The 17,500-nt window shown below is 45.3% G+C and overlaps 1 protein-coding gene across 1 annotated transcript in view; it reads right to left on the bottom strand.

Annotated features, from left to right (window-relative positions):
- Positions 1–393: 393 nt before the first annotated feature.
- LOC121289522 (PH and SEC7 domain-containing protein 4-like) overlaps positions 394–17,500 on the bottom strand; it is a 142,960-nt gene continuing 125,853 nt past the window's right edge. Inside the window, exons 13-16 of the mRNA XM_041209002.1 lie at positions 12,645–12,790; positions 5,968–6,112; positions 2,712–2,855; positions 394–757 (exon numbers count right to left, since the gene is read on the bottom strand). Coding sequence (XP_041064936.1) covers positions 512–757; positions 2,712–2,855; positions 5,968–6,112; positions 12,645–12,790 — 681 coding nt within the window. The 3' untranslated portion in view covers positions 394–511. The remainder of the gene's footprint in view (positions 758–2,711; positions 2,856–5,967; positions 6,113–12,644; positions 12,791–17,500) is intronic.

Raw genomic sequence — 17,500 nt, 5'->3', positions numbered from 1 at the left:
CTTGGGGTTCAATGTCTCATCTGAGGGGTGCTGGTAATCATACATTTTCCACCAGAAGTCAGCAGCTAGCGATCAGGAGCTGGGAACTTGGCTGCAGTCAAAACGCCACAACTCGCTCAGCACAGATCAGTGGCTTCAGCCCTACACCCGGGCAATGTTTAGGTCCAGCAATCCATTGCAGGACAGTGCACGAGGGAACCTCTGCAGTTCTCCAGTAGTAAAGAGCATCTTACACCGGCGATAGAGCCAGGAGGATTCATACTTAAAAAGCAGGAAGTGCTTCAACAAACATTATAAGTTACAAAAACAAATGTAAAGTTCACATCGAAAATACAAAAATAAAGGACTTGCCCTCCCAAATTGTTCCCTGATATTTTGCCATTTTTCTTTTCCAGGCTATTTTTTTTATGATTTCCTTCATCCACAGTGACCGGGGTAGATTTTCACAGCCCCTCTCAAGTTTTTTTTTAAATCAAAAATTTGACCTATAAATACTTGTTTTCAATTCTTTTCATATTAATTTTTTATGCCTGCTTGGAATGATCTTCCTGTAGGTTCTTCGCTCTGAGACATTTCTCTTCACCTTCACCACTGGTACCTGTTCCAGGTTGAGGGAAGGGCTGGAATGAGATTTCTTTAAAGTGCTTTCTTTCCCTTCCGCGATGCCGTACAGGTGAGCCTCCAGTTTATCTAGGTCATCGGTAGCTTCATTCAGCTTAACTTTTAACAGGTTCACATAAGTTTCAATTCGACATTTCTGTGAACAGTAAAAGATAAAGTAAAATGAGAAGCCCTGGTGGAAAGGCTCCAGGCTCACGGTGCAACATACCACCCACGTTGGTAAAAAATAGTAGGACAGGAGATGAGATGAATCAAGACAACCGATCGATTTAAACCCCTCTTGATTATGAAGGAAAAGGGACACGGCTTCTCTCACCCATTTCTCCAACATCAGACATTCCCTTACCCTGTACATCTCCCACTTCACTAACAAAGGACTTCCACCAGCCCCTTACATTTTCCCACTCAGGCATCTCTTCACTCCTACATTTTCCAATTGCTCCAGCCCTCTTCATTTAACACCAGGTTCTTCCTTAATGTCATTTCCCTTTGTTTCACCATTGCTGGCTGTTTGTTCAGGTGCTATGCTGCTGCTGCAACCCTTAGCCCATTTCCCCTAACTAAGCCACATCCTTGCTTTCAAAACACACCTCAAAACCGCCCTCTTCCGTGGTCCCTTTGGGTCCCCATCTCTATCCCTCTGGCCTTTCCCCATGCTCAGTGTGAAACAAACTGGTACATTTCCCTGAACATGTGGCGTTCACTATGAACGCAAGTTCCTGTTATTCCTTGGAAGCAAAGGAAGAGTAACACTTTACCAGCATGGCTGTCCTACATGCAGTGAGTGCCAGCACAGGTCAATGTAAATGTCTGATGTGCGTACAATTACATACAAGTCAGAGTTTACTAAAATAGAATAGGTATTATAATGGCGCAACAGCCCAAAGGTTCAGGAGGTAACTGAAGAGAGTGATATTCAAAAGTTGACATTCTCCACAGGCCTGCATAAACTTGCAGGATGAATGCAACTCGTGCAGTCTTGTTCATGGTGTCCCATTATTCCTATTTGAGTACCAAATTTATTTATGCAGTTCCTTCAGAAAGTGGATTCTTGTTTCTGCATTTCTAGCCAATTAGTAGTAAACTGCTTTAAAAAAAATAATTAAATTACATGAACTGGTTGGCACCACAATCGTCCTCCATTCCTGAGTCCATCTGGCACCCCTCTTTCTATTGGCTGCTTTAAGAAAGCCACATGAAATGAGTTTGCCAATCTGGATCTTTCAGGTGCTAATGTACAAATGCAACCTGTTCAAAAGACTGGATTAAGCCTCCACTGTATTAATTGAGAGAGAAATTGCAAATAAAAGCACTTAGATTTTCTACACTGCTACCAGAAGGTGCAATTCAGGGTCATAGTTTCTCCTGGGCTTTATATAGTCTGTAACTGTGCAGTGATATATGGAATGGGATGAGGTAGTATAGTGGCTATGTCACTGGACTACTAATGCAAAGATGTCAAGACGTGAGCTGAAGTCCCACCACAGGAGCTAGGGAATTTAAGTTTAGCTACTTAAATAAATCTAGAATAAAAAGCTAATATTAGGAATTACTGAATTGTTGTAAAAACCCACCTTGTTGATGTAAGTTATAAAAACAAATTTAAAGTTCACATTGAAAATATAAAAGCCAAGGACCTGCCCTCCAGTATTGTTCCCTAATATTTTGCCAAATATTTTCCAGACCTCCCAATCCAGTCAACACTCGACTCCACACCCACAGAAACGTGGTTGACTCTTAACTGCCCTCTGAAATAGCCTAGCAAGCCACTCAGCTGTAACAAAATTGTGATAAAGGTGATTAGAGATGGGCAATAAATGCTGGCCTTGCCAGGGTGCCCATGTCCCACGAATAAATAAAAAAAAATCAGCAAAAGAGACACAACATTTACAGTCTTTCTCAATGAGACCACAAGAATGACAGTGGTGCTTTTCTGAAGTCAGGAGCTTTATTCCTCCGTATGTTACCTGTACAGAAGGTCTGGACAATGGTGCCGAAAGTGGACACTGTGCCCCAGCTCTAACACTGTCACCCTGAGGAGCACAAAATTCTGTAAATAAAAACCCAAAATTCAGATTTTAAAGTCTTACCTCATATTCAAAGTATTCCTGCTTCACTTTGTACTCCTCAAACTCCTTTGCTTTCCCTTTCTTTTCCGGAAAGTTCATTTGAAGGTCATCAAGGTCATCCAGTATTGTTTGCAGCATTGAATCATGGGATTCGAGCTGCTCCTCCTGAAACAAAACAAAAGGTTTATTATAAAGGTGGGTCTTTTTATTTTATTTGTTCCTGGAATATGGGTGTCGCTGGCAAGGCCAGCATTTACTGCCCATCCCAATGGGCAGCCTGTGATTGGTGTCTTGGCTTTATTCAAGCCCATCCGAAGCAATCTCATTTAGAACGATTGAGAAGGAGGCCATTCAGTTGTGCTAGAATCCAAGTCAATCCCAAAATAAAACTTCACTTTCTGCTTCAAGCTCAGTGAAAATCAAGAACAACCTTATGCTCGAACTTGCCCTGATCATAAGCTGTATGAGCAGAAGTAGGCCATTCAGCCCATCGAGTCTGCTCAGCCATTCAATGAGGTCATGGCTGATCTGATCATTCGCAACTCCATTTTCCTGCCTTTTACCCATCACTCCTGATTTTTTAAAATTCATTCATGGGATGTGGGCTTCGCTGGCTGGGCCCAGCATTTCTTGCCCATCCCTAGTTGCCCTTGAGAAGGTGGTGGTGAGCTGCCTTCTTGAACCGCTGCAGTCCATGTGGTGTAGGTACACCCACAGTGCTGTTAGGGAGGGAGTTCCAGGATTTTGACCCAGCAACAGTGAAGGAACGGCGATATATTTCCAAGTCAGGATGGTGAGTGACTTGGAGGGGAACTTCCAGGCGGTGATGTTCCCATCTATCTGCTGCCCTTGTCCTTCTAGATGGTAGTGGTCGTGGGTTCCTCTGGCTTGTTCACATTGGCTTTGCGTTAACTCGTGTGTATAATTAATTTATATTACCGAAAATTACACTTTTGGAGTCCTTGAGCTCATTTGTAAAGCTTCATCCTTATGATAATTAGAACACTACATGTTTCAGAGAACACTTGGAAAGATATCTGTCCTCTTGTGTGACCCTGATAAATGTGCGAAGTCTGTCGCCTTGTTAATGATGGATTTGGCAAACTAAGGATTAAGCTCCAGAAACGTCCAATCCTACTGTGTCATTCCATAAGGGAAAACTGTCTATTCCTTAGAAACTAGGGGGGTGGGGGTGGGGATGTGGATATAGGGGGGTGGGGGGAAAGGGGCGGGGAGGTAAATTTCCTCAGGGATTCTCATGCTCTGCCATCTTAATGTCGATGGAATTTCAGCAAAATAAAAGCAGCAGAAGAGTCTCCTTCGAGCTTATAACTGATCTATCCGTCTGCAAAATAGTGATTCCATTGTTACCACTCAAAAGGCAGAATCTTCCTGGAGACGGGTTTGGAAGCAGAAGATTTAGAGAATCTCAAGTCGGGGAAGCTCCCTGATATGCTTCCATTTCCAAGAAACCTAACTGGAGACTGAAGAAGAGTTGTATGGACTCGAAACGTTAACTCTGTTTCTCTCTCCGCAGATGCTGTTAGAACTGCTGGGTTTTTCCAGCATTTTCTGCTTTTGTTTCATATTTCCAGCATCTGCAGTATTTTGCTTCTATTCCATATGTGGTTCAGGTCCTCAATGAAGCACTTAAATGATGAAATTTATATGTAATTCAGCGCTGGTGGTGTATTGATTTGTAATTTTAATATAATCTTAATTCAACATTACTCTTCCTTTTAATATTGTGCCTGTGAGGTGATACACTTTGGAAGGAGTAATTTGACAAGGAAGTATTCAATGAACAGCATGACACTAGGAAGTTCTGAGGAACAAAGGGACCTTGGCATGTGTGTCCATAGATCTCTGAAGGTGGAGGGGCATGTTAGTGGGGTGGTGAAAAAGTCATATGGGACACTTGCCTTTATCAATCGAGGCATAGACAACAAAAGTAGGGAGGTCATGTTGGAGTCGTATAGAACCTTGGTGAGGCCACAGCTGGAGTACTGTGTGCAATTCTGGTCGCCACATTATAGGAAGGATGTGATTGCACTGGAGGGGGTGCAGAGGAGATTCACCAGGATGTTGCCTGGGATGAAACATTTAAGTTATGAAGAGAAGTTGGATAGACTTGGGTTGTTTTCGTTGGAGCAGAGATGACTGAGGGCCGACCTGATCGAGGTGTACAAGATGATGAGGGGCATGGACAGGGTGGATAGGGAGCAGCTGTTCCCCTTAGTTGAAGGTCAGTCACAAGGGGACATAAGTTCAAGGTGAGGGGCAGGAGGTTTAGGGGGGATGTGAGGAAAAACTTTTTTACCCAGAGGGTGGTGACGGTCTGGAATGCGCTGCCTGGGAGGGTGACAGAGGTGGGTTGCCTCACATCCTTTAAAAAGTACCTGGATGAGCACTTGGCACATCATAACATTCAAGGCTATGGGCCAAGTGCTGGTAAATGGGATTAGGTAGATAGGTCAGGTGTTTCTCACCTGCAGACTCGATGGGCCAAAGGGCCTCTTCTGCACTGTGTGATTCTGTGTTTCTGCTACACCCGTGTTACCTGCCGAATCTATTTATCCAATTTTGTTACTGTCTGATTGTTACATGTTTGCACATTTATATATCAACTTTTTGATGAAAGTCACACTGCAATCCACAAGGACACAAGTAATCGGAGCAGGAGTGGAGCTTGTGGCCCATCGAGCATGCTGTGCCATTCGATATCATCATGAGTGATCATGTGCTTCAAATCCATTTTCCCTGAGACACTAGATCCGCCTTCAGTCTGGTAATGTGCTTCTTGAACAAAACGGCATCATTTTTATTATTACGATTAAAGAAAGTTGGAAACAAAGATTGTGGCAGTACAGATCCAGAGAAGGTAACAAAACTAGTGCTGAAAAATGGGATTAGAATAGATAGCTGCTTGATAGCTGGCACAGCCACGATGAGCCGAAGAGCCTGTTTCTGTGCTGTGTATCTCTGGTATGTGAGCCTCACAGAAAGGTAGAATGAGAGTGATGGAGAAAGTGGAAGATAAAGATATTGAAGGAAATGAGAAATTTTATAGAGTGGGAGACAGTTGTGGGCAAAGCGAGTCAGTTATTTGTGTTTTGGTGCAATGTTACTGGTGAACCACTTGTCACGGAATCTCTGTGGGTGTTGCATGACCTGCTACCATTTTGGATAGGTCAAGCCGTTGACGTGGAGTTCCTGTTCTGGAAGGAGAGACAGTAGCGATTCAGTAATACAAAATTCAGTGGACGCAGTGCTGTACCTGTGACTGTTTAGAGGTGGCAGACGGGAGGATGGGACGGCTAAACTTCCTCTTTGATCCAACAGCTGCTGGAAAGGGGGGCGAAGAAAATATAGCAGCTACCAGGTTAATCCGTGTGATCCAGGAGTTCATCTGATCAGCGCTTCTAATGAAGATCAGGAAAGAAGAATTATTCAACAAGTTTGTAGAGTTGAAGGCTGAACGTTTTGAACATTATTTTTACCTTGTGGATTGTTTTGGGAGGGGCAGCTTCTAAGGGTGTGAAATTCGTGTATGAATGTGCTTTTTGTAAATTCATCATTGGGATACGGGCATGGCTGGCAGGGCCACAATCTGTTCCCATCCCTAATTGCCCTCGAGCCGCGTGGCTTGCTAGGCCTTTTCAGAGGGCAGGTAAGAATCAACCTCATTGCTGTGGGTCTGGAGGTGGGTGTAGGCCAGACCGGGTAAGGATTCCCTTCCCTAAAAGACATTAGTGAAGCAGATGGGTATTTTTTTCTTTTTACAACAGTCAGTGATGGTTGTCAGGGTCACCATTACTGAGACTAAGGCCTGAAATTTCGTAAAGATGTTTCTGAAAATGGCCCCGGAGGCCAAAGTCCAGAAGTCCTGCCCCTGAACATGACCTCAACCATTTCCACAGGGGGTGGGGGGGGCGGGGTGGTGGGGGGTGTGTGTGGGGGGGTTGTGGGGCTTTGCAGGGAAATGGGGGCACGTTGCAAATCACACATTCATGGTTTATGGAAGCAGCTACTCATATAAAACTGCAGCTGGCTCCAGGCATGTCTGATTTTTGTGACCCAGGACTGGGAAACACAACGTGTGCAGATTAGACCTGATAACAGCAGGTCTACACTTTGCAGAGTCCTTTGGAGAGGTGGGGTTCCCTTTTCAATGTGGTCCCAGGACACCTTTGAGGGAAGCCAGGTGCCCTTTGGGATTGTTGAACACAGGCATGAATGTGCGTAAACATAGAAACATAGAAACTAGGAGCAGGAGGAGGCCATTTGGCCCTTCGAGCCTGCTCCACCATTCAATATGATCATGGCTGATCATCCAACTCAATAGCCTGCTCCTGCTTTCTCCCCATACCCTCTGATCCCTTTCGCCCCCAGAGTTATATCTAACTCCTTCTTGAAAACATACAATGTTTTAGCCTCAACTACTTTCTGTTGTAGTGAATTCCACAGGTTCACCACTCCCTGGGTGAGGGAATTTCTCCTCATCTCAGTCCAAAATTGTCTACCCCGTATCTTCAGAATGTGGCCCCTGGTTCTGGACTCCCCCACCATTGGGATCATCCTTCCTGCATCTACCCTGTCTAGTCCTGTGAGAATTTTCTGGGTTTCTATGAGATCCCCCTCATTCTTCTTAACTCCAGCGAATATAATCCTAATCAACTCAATCTCTCCTCATATGTCAGTCCTGCTATCCCAGGAATCAGTCGGGTAAACCTTCGCTGCACTCCCTCTATAACAAGTACATCCTTCCTCAGATAAGGAGACCAAAACTTCGCACAATATTCCAGGTGTGGTCTCACCAAGGCCCTGTATAATTGCAACAAGACATCCCTGCTCCTGTACTCGAATCCTCTCACTATGAAGGCCAACATACCATTTGCCTTCTTTACCGCCTGCTGCACCTGCATTCTTACCTTCAGCGACTGGTGTACAAGGACACCCAGGTCTCGGTGCACATTCCCCTCTCTTAATTTATAGTCATTCAGATAATAATCTGCCTTCCTGTTTTTGCTACCAAAGTGGATAGCCTCACATTTATCCACATTATACTGCATCTGCCATGCATTTGCGCACTCACTCAGCTTGACAGAATCACACTGAAGCATCTCTGCATCCACCTCACAGCTCACCCTCCCACCCAGCTTTGTATCACCTGCAAATTTGGAGATATTACATTTAGTTCCCTCATCTAAATCATTAATATATATTGTGATAGCTGGGGTCCCAGCACCGATCCCTACGATACCCCACTAGTTACTGCCTGCCATTTGGAAAAAGACCCGTTTATTCCTACTCTTTGTTTCCTGTCTGCCAACCAGTTTTCAATGCATCTCAATACACTACCCCCAATCCTATGCGCTTTAATTTTACACGCTAATCTCTTTTGTGGGACTTTGTCGAAAGCCTTCTGAAAGTCCAAATAAACCACATCCACTGGCTCCCCCTCATCAACTCTACTAGTTACATCCTCGAAAAATTCCAGTAGATTTGTCAAGCATGATTTCCCTTTCGTAAATCCATGCTGACTCTGCCCGATTCTGCTACTGTTTTCCAAGTGCTCAGCTATTAAATCTTTTATAATGGACTCTAGAATTTTCCCCACTGCCGACATCAGGCTGACAGGTCGATAATACCCTGTTTTCTCTCTGCCTCCCTTTTTAAATAGTGGGGTTACATTAGCTACCCTCCAATCTGTAATAAAATGTGCATAAGCTCATTGGAACTGTCAAGAGATCTGTCAAAAGCAATTGTGAAGCTGTCCAGGCTTTAAAACTCCTGCCCTTTAAATATTTGAAATAAACTGTGTGGTGTTGAAAGAAGCTTTTCTATATCACTCTGTCTGTTGACATAAGCCTGAGGGGTATTATTACTGGATTAGTACTGCATGACTGATTTCACAACCTTCCATGATCACAGTGCAGTGTCTGTCATTTCATGTTTGATTGATAGCTACAAGTGATTATAGACTCTTTAAAGTAGAACTATGAATTCCAATGTTTGTACTTATATGAGATTAAGCACTTGAACAAACTGTTAGTTTTTATAGGGAATTATGTAGTTGAAGGAATGTAAATAAATGTAGTGTATGGGGTTTTTTTATGAATGAGGGAATTTTTTTAAAAATTAAGTCTGCAATAGCCACTTAGAACTTTATTTCATTTAATCTCAGCATGGGCTCTGAGGTTCACCCATGGTGGATACTGGGTGAGTTGGCAAAGAGGATGCAAGGGCAAAGGTTGGTGGTTGGGGGCATAAGTTGGCAATAAGTTGACATGGGAGCTATAAAGAACAATGGGGATGGGTAGAGGGGCATGAGGTGGCGTGCAGGGCATGAGGGGCCAGAGGTGGTTAAATGGGCATCGGTTGTCATAGAGAATGTGTGTGTGTGTGTGTGTGTGGGGGGGTGGGGGGGTTGGTGGGGGGCTGCTGGGGGTGTGGGGGCGGTGAGGTGTGGTGGGTGAGGGCTGGAGGTCCCCCTTGGTGTTTTATTCTTTGTTGAGCATCTTGAACAAATGCAGGTCCACCCAGGCTGACCTTGCACCCAGCCACGGCACTGTTTCTGGGGTCAGTCTCCGTGACTCACAGAAAACCTTCACAACCACCTACATCTCAAAGTGCTTTACTACCAACAAAGCAATTTTGACATGTAGTCACTGTAGGAATGTAGGAAACCTGGTGCACAGCAAGCTCCCACAAACAGCAATGTGATAATGACCAGGTGTTTGTGATGTTGGTTGAGGGACAGATATGAGTCTGGATATCAGGAAGGTCTTTCCTGCTCTTTTTTCCAATAGGATCTTTTACATCCATGTGAGAGAGGAAAAGGCAGCTTGGTTTAATGTCTCATTCAAAATACAGCACCTCCAACAGTGGAGCATTCCCTCAATGCAGCACCAGGGTGTCAGGCTTGATGTTTTTAGCTTAAGACCTGGAGTGGGACTCGAACCCACAACCGTCTGACTCAGGGGCAAGAGTGTTACCCACTGAGCCACGGATTGCCTCAAGTATACTGTTCAGTACCAACCAATGCTGGGTACTCTAGATCATAGAATTACCCACATGTTAACACTGCAGTGCCCAAATAAATAAGTTGGGTTTAAGTCCTCATAAATATTCCATTTAGTCCTTTTGCAGTTCAAGGAGAACTAAGTCACCTTCCAGTTCAACCAAAGAGCCCTACTCACCAAAGCAATGTCATTACCCCCACCTGAATCAACACAAATATAAATACTGCACGCACTCCCCTGCACTAGCCTTAAAATCACATCTTAGCCTCGCTTCTCTCCTATCTCCGCTCATACCCTCTCCAAGCTCAACTTATTCACCAGACTGCTCACTCCACCCACTGACCTGCCAACCACCTAGATTCCCCTCCTGCCCCTCAAGCTAAAGGTTCTCTCTCTTCAGGTGTTGTCCCTCTCCTCTTCAAGCCTGCGGCTGTACCCCTCTCGAGAAACCAACCCTTGACCCCTTTGCCCTTGCAAAGAACGGCCCCATCTCCAACCTCCCTTACTTCTCCAAGTTTCTTGGACACCTTGTCACCTCCCAAATCCATGCTGATCTTTCCTGGGACTCCATGTCTGAATCCCTCCAATCAGCTTTCTGCCCCTGCCATAGTGCCAAAATGATTATTACCAAAGCCACAATTGACACCCTATGTGTCTGTGACAAAGGTAAGCTTTCCCTCCTCGTTCTTCTCAACCTGTCGGTAGCCACACAATCCTCTACTAAAGACTTTCTACTGTCATCCAGCTGGGTAGAACTGCACTCATCTAGTTCCATTCTTAACTATCTAATGGAAGCTAGAAAATCCACTTGCTTCTCTTCCTGCTCCCTTGCTGTTATGTCTGATATCCCCCAAGGATTTATCCTTGCCCCTCCTATTTATCATCTACATGCTGCCACTCAGTGAGGTTGTCCAAAAGCAGTGTTAGTTTTCGCATAAACATTGACGATGCCCAGCTCAACCTGACCACCACCTCTCTCGACTCCTCCACTGTTGCTAAATGATCAGACTGCTTACCTGACATCTAGTATTGGAGGAACAGAAATTTCCTCCAGTAAAACATTGGGAAGATTGAAGCCACTGTCTTCAGTCTCCACCACAAACTTCATTCTCTAGCTACCGACTCCATCCTTCTTACGGCAACTGTTTAAGGCCAGACCAGATTGTTTGTAACCTTGGGTATCACATTTGATCTGGAAATAAGCTTCTGACCTCATATCCACGCCACTGCTAAGACTGCCTACTTCCAGCTCATAACATCAACCAACTTCTGTTATTATTCATTCATGGGATGTGGGCCTCGCTGGCTGGACCAGCATTTACTGCCCTTACCCAGTTGCCCTTGAGAAGGTGGTGGTGAGCTGCCTTCTTGAACCGCCGCAGTCCATGTGGTGTAGGTACACTCACAGTGCTGTTAGGGAGGGAGTTCCAGGATTCTGACCCAGCGACAGTGAAGGAACTGCCGATATATTTCCATGTCAGGATGGTGAGTGGCTTGGAGGGGAACTTCCAGGTGGTGATGTTCACATGTGTCTGCTGCCCTTGTCCTTCTAAGTGGTAGTGGTAAAGGTAGTGGATTTGGAAGGTGCTACCTAAAGAGCCCTGGTGAATTCCTGCAGTGCATCTTGCAGATGGTACACACTGCTGCTACTGCGCGTCGGTGGTGGAGGGAGTGAATGTTTATGGATGGGGTGCCAATCAAGTGGGCTGCTTTGTCCTGGATGGTGTCAAGCTTCTTGAGTGTTGTGGGAGCTGCATTCACCTAGGTAAATGGGGAGTATTCCATCACACTCCTGACTTGTACCATGTGGATAGTGGGCAGGCTTTGGGGAGTCAGGGTGTGAGTTATTTGTTGCAGGATTCCCAGCCTCTGATCTGCTCTTGTGGCCACTGTATTTATATTCACCCCTGATCTCAGTTCATCTGCTGCTGAAATTCTCATCTTTGCCTTTGTTACCTCTAGACTTGACTATTCTAATGTACTCCTGGCTGGTTGTTCACATTCTACCTTCTATAAATTGTAGCTCACTCCAAGTTCTGTAGCCTATGCCTTAACTCGCACCAAGTCCCATTCCTCTGCCACTCTTGTACTCCTGCACTACATTGGCTCCCAGTCAAGCAACATCAATATTCTCGTCCTTGTTTTCAAATCCCACCATGACCTCACTGCACCCTATCTGTGTAATCTCCTCTAGCCCATAATCCCCCGAGATCTCTGTGCTCACCTAGTTCTGGCCTCTTCAGCATTTCTGATTTTAACCACTTCACCATTGGTGGTCATGCCTTCAGCTGCTTAGGCCCCAAGCTCTAGGCTTCCCTCCCTGCACCTCTCCACCTCTACCTTGCCTTCCTCCTCCAACAAACTCCTTAAAAGCTACACTTTGAGCAGGCTTTTGGCCACCTACCCTAATATTGCCGGACTTAGCTCAGTACCTAATTATATCTCAACAATCTCCTGTGATGTGCCTTGGGATGTTTTATTATGGGAAGTGCGCTATACAAGTTGTAGGTAGGTGTTGATGTTCTGGAGGAATGACAGGATGAAGTATGGAGAACTGATGGGTCTACCAGCCAGCACAGAATACTGACTTCCCTACTGGAGCCATCGAGGAATTATAGCCCACAGTCGGCTTTCTATACAAAAGAGCAGCAATGGAAGCATTGCAGTAAGGAGCCAATTGTCATCACGGCAGTGGAAGGTAGTTTAGTCGGTGAGAAGCTCCAACACCCAGGCCTGCTTTGCGGTCTTCCACATGCCTGAAATAATGGAGCAGTTGTCTGCAGTGCAGTTTGGCACTCCCAGACTGTGACAACAGCCAGGTAACCACACTGGAGTTCATTTCTACAGTAACCAAGGCAGTAGTGCAGTGCAGGCTAATTTAATTTGCACTGCTCTTTTAATCCCACATCCGAGTTCCCATTATACTTACTGAGCCTGGAATAGGAAGATCCGCCAATCAGCAGTCTTCAGGCGGAAAACGTGAGGCCGTTTGTTATATTCAGCGGCTTTAGTAGCCAGGGAGTGGTGGATGCTGATCGCCTCTTCAGCTGACTGCTTGGTCAGCTTGTATTCATCCTGCGGATACCAAAGAGAAAAACGCATTTCATTGTTTCTGAGCTGACAGTGTCTAGCAGTTCATCGAATCTGATGATATGAAAGTCCTTCCAGTGAGAGGGTGCACTGCTGGAAGCGCTCTTACCACAGGACCACAACTAGATTGCACCTTCGGGTTTGATCGACTCATCCCAAAGGCAGAGATGCAAGTGTAGTAGCATGGGGAAGATGCTGTTTTTCAGCTGAGCCTTTAGAGGGAGACCCTGACTCTCCCTCGAGTCGCTCCGTACCCAGTTCCTTGAGCCAGTTGTCATCCCTGGGTAAACATTTTAAAAGAGACCGCCAAGTCCTTACCTCCCTTGGTGGCCCAACTCAATCATGGAGGTTAAACCAATTAACATCTCTGGAACACTGCACTGAAGTTAGATGCATTTTATAGAGTGATGTCTGGTGTCTCTTTTTTTGACAATCCCACCATGACAGGCCCACTTAAAACTTTCCAGGGGCACGGTATTCAACAGTGCAAGGAGATCCGCTCATAATTTAGCACAGCCATTCAAAGGGTCCCAACGAATGAAGCTTCGACCATGTGAAAGGGCACATGAAGCAGCCTAACCATATCATGCTGTGGAGTAAAAAGATACTGAAAACCAGGACAGATCTGTATGCTCATTGTCATGTTCCGACACTACAGGAGGAGCTTTGTGGAATCAGACCCGTTAAAAAGCTTCAGGATTAGAATGTCATTTTTTTTGTTCAATGTTTTGTATAATACAGGATGAGATCTCATTCTTTGTGACTTTATTCAGTGCCCCATTTGATCTGGGGCCCACGATAGGCACTAGATGGTGCTAACAGAATGCTACAGCTCTAAGCATGCTCTACTTTAACCCTGTTGCAAATATTCAGCTTGAATCAGTACACACCATGGAGACTTGCAATGTTTACCAGGCTGATTCCTGGGATGGTGGGACTGACATATGAGGAGAGATTGAGTCGATTAGGATTATATTCGCTGGAATTCAGAAGAATGAGGGGGGCAGATCTTATAGAAACCTATAAAATTCTAACAGGACTAGACAGGGTAGATGCAGGAAGGATGTTCCCGATGGTGGGGGAGTCCAGAACCAGGGGTCACAGTCTGAGGATATGGGGTAGACCATTTAGGACTGAGATGAGGAGAAATTCCCTCACCAGGGATTGGTGAGCCTGTGGCATTTGTTACCAGAGAAAGTAGTTGAGACCAAAACATTGTATGTTTTCAAGAAGGAGTTAGATATAGCTCTTGGGGTGAAAGGGATCAGAGGGTATGGGGAGAAAGCAGGAGCAGGCTATTGAGTTGGATGATCAGCCATGATCATATTGAATGGTGGAGCAGACTCGAAGGGCTGAATGGCCTCCTCCTGCTCCTAGTTTCTATGTTTCTTTGTTTCTATGTTTAAAGTGTTGAACTCCTGATCAGAGGTTTGGGAGTTGATTTTTTTTTGTTTTTAACCTGGAGCAGGTTTCAGGCTGATGAGCAAGATCCCTTGGCTGGCCTGAGTTTCCGGTGCTGGCTATTTAAATGTCACTGGACTACTTTCAGCTCAGAACAGCCGGGAAAAAAGGGCGGAGAGCCACTGTTGCTGAAGATCAAGCGATCTCTGCTTTCTGCCCAGGGCTGGGCTGTTTGGAGAATCTCACACACGGGAAATGGACAAGGTGGGTGGATGGGTAGGTGGATGACTGCGATTCCCCATTGCTCTGCTCCTGGCCCCTTAAAAGAGAGTTTTAAACCTGCTGTCTGTGAGGGTGGTGGAAGCACAAACAATAATTTCTAAAGGAAATCGGAGGTGGGCGCTTAAAAAGCAAATAAGCTTGCAGGGTTACGGAGGTAGAGTGGGGGAGTGGGGCTGACTGGGTTGCTCCATAGAAAGCTGGCATGGACACGATGGGCTGAATGGCCTCCTGTGTGGTAAATGATGCTACGACATGCGTCTGCTAAGTGGGGAGAGCAGTGGCGCCTCTCTGCATCCAGGCCCGAGGTTAAAATTGCAACTAGTCCGATTGATGTAATAGGATCCCAAACTGTGTATATCTATGGGCTGTCTGCTTTCTCTAAACGGGTGCCTCATCCAGCCTCAACCCCTGCAGGACAAACACTGACCCTGACCTTCTGGCTCACCGTTAATTGCCCACCTCCCTGGTTGGGCAAGGCTAAAGTCAACCCTTTGAGTTAAGTGATTGTACGGCACTGTTATACTGTTGTATATCAACCTGCATTTATTTTGTTTTTAATTACATGGGATTACTTAAGAGTTTACAGCACAGAAAGAGGCCATTCAGGCCAAGTGATCTATGCCAGTGTTTATGTTGCACAGGAGCCTCTGTCCCACCCTACTTGATCCCACCCTATCAGAAAATCCTATTTTCATTGAACGAACAGGAAAAAAGATGTGTTTTCTTAAATCAAGATACATTATGGAATGATTGATTACAAATTGACAGTACTTATATGTACACACAATGAAGTCCTGGCAAAGTTTTGTACATTTGAGGGACAGAACATTTAAAGAGAATAAGAAGCAGGAACAGGAATAGACCATTCAGCCCATCGGGCCAGCTCTGCCATTCAATAAGATCATGGCTGATCTGCTGTGTTTTGAATTCTACACTTCCATCTACACCCCAATAACCTTTGATTCCCTTGCCTAACAAGAATCTTATCTACCTCTGCCTCAAAAATATTCAGTGACTCCGCCTCCACCACCTTCTGAGGCAGAGAGTTCCAAAGTCACACAACCCTCTGAGAGAAAAGATTTTTCCTCATCTCTGTCCTAAAAGGGCAGCCCCCAATTTTAAAACATTGGACTCACCCACAAGAGGAAACACCCTTTCGACATTCACCTTGTCAAGGCTGTTCAGGACCTTGTATACTTCAATAAAATCACCCCTCGCTCGTCCAAACTCCAGTGGAAAAAAGCCCAGTCTGTCCAACCTTTTCTCATAAGACAACCCACTCATTCCAGGTATCAATCTAGTAAACCTTCTCTGAACTGCCTCCAATGCATTCACATTCTTCCTTAAATAAGGAGACCAAAACCGCAGATTATTCGAGGTGTGGTCTCACCAATGCCCTGTATAACTGAAGCATAATATCCTTACTTTTATGTTCAATTCCTCTTGTAATAAAGGATAGCATTCCATTAGCTGCCTTAATTACTTGCTGTACCTTCATAGTAACATTTTGTGACTCATGTACAAGAACGCCTAGATCCCTCTGCACCTCAGAATTATGTAGCTGTTCACCATTTAAATAATACTCCGCTTTTTTGTTCTTCCTACCAAAGCGAACAACTTTACATTTTCCCCACATTAAACTCCATTTGCCAGATCTTTGCCCACTCACTCAACCTTTCTCTATCCATCTGCAACCTCCTCATGTCCTCTTCACAACATACTTTACTCCCTAATTTTTTGTTATCTTATTTCTCTTTTCTTCTCTCACTGTCCTTTCCCTCATGCAAGCTCTGGGGTTGAGACAGGGGCCGATCGTCACAGGAGTGGTCCAGCTCTCAGTATGAGGCAACCAGTGAGGACTGGATCTGAAGCTTAATCAGGAGGGATGAAATTGGGCGTGTTAGTGCCTGCTTTCTGGATGCTCCGGGTGTCCTTCACTTCCCAACATGGCAGTTGTGGTTTAAACTTCTGTCGCCATCTTGGTAAAGGGGTTTAATGGCTTAATGGCTGCTGGAAGTATGCAGACTGACCGATAACAGCATCAATCAGTACGCAATGGGCCAGGCAACACCCACTCTTAACCCCAAACAGCTTAACATACAGTAAGCAGCACAAAGGAGCACCTCACCTTACCTGTACTAAATAAAATATTAGCTACTTACCAGAAGCTGGTTGATTTCTTTTGGTTTTTGCTGCACTTGGACACATTTTTAGTGCCTCCGATAGGCTTTGCAAGTTTGCACAAGTCTACAGGGAGTATTGTGGCAGGGGCCAACACCCCTTTTTTTGGCCAATTTACAGGGCTTTTACATGAATCAACTGCCCCCAAACACGAGTTGTTAACCCTGAAAAGTGTGAGGTGATACACTTTGGAAGGAGTAATTTGACAAGGAAGTATTCAATGAACGGCATGACACTAGGAAGTTCTGAGGAACAAAGGGACCTTGGCGTGTGTGTCCATAGATCTCTGAAGGCGGAGGGGCATGTTAGTGAGGTGGTGAAAAAGGCATATGGGACACTTGCCTTTATCAATCGAGGCATAGGTTACAAAAGTAGGGAGGTCATGTTGGAGTTGTATAGAACTTTGGTGAGGCCACAGCTGGAGTACTGTGTGCCGTTCAGGTTGCCACATTATAGGAAGGATGTGATTGCACTGGAGGGGGTGCAGAGGAGATTCACCAGGATATTGCCTGGGATGAAACATTTAAGGTATGAAGAGAGGTTGGATAGACTTGGGTTGCTTTCGTTGGAGCAGAGAAGACTGAGGGGTGACCTGATCGAGGTGTACAAGATTATGAGGGGCATGGACAGGGTGGATAGGGAGCAGCTGTTCCCCTTAGTTGAAGGGTCAGTCACAAGGGGACATAAGTTCAAGGTGAGGGGCAGGAGGTTTAGGGGGGATGTGAGGAAAAACTTTTTTACCCAGAGGGTGGTGAGGGTCTGGAATGCGCTGCCTGGGAGGGTGGTGGAGGTGGGTTGCCTCACATCCTTTAAAAAGTACCTGGATGAGCA

Source organism: Carcharodon carcharias, chromosome 17, assembly GCF_017639515.1.
Source record: "Carcharodon carcharias isolate sCarCar2 chromosome 17, sCarCar2.pri, whole genome shotgun sequence".
Classification (NCBI taxonomy): Eukaryota; Metazoa; Chordata; class Chondrichthyes; order Lamniformes; family Lamnidae; genus Carcharodon; species Carcharodon carcharias.
The sequence above is the reverse complement of the archived record's forward strand: the minus strand, read 5'-3'. Positions and strand labels throughout refer to the sequence as shown.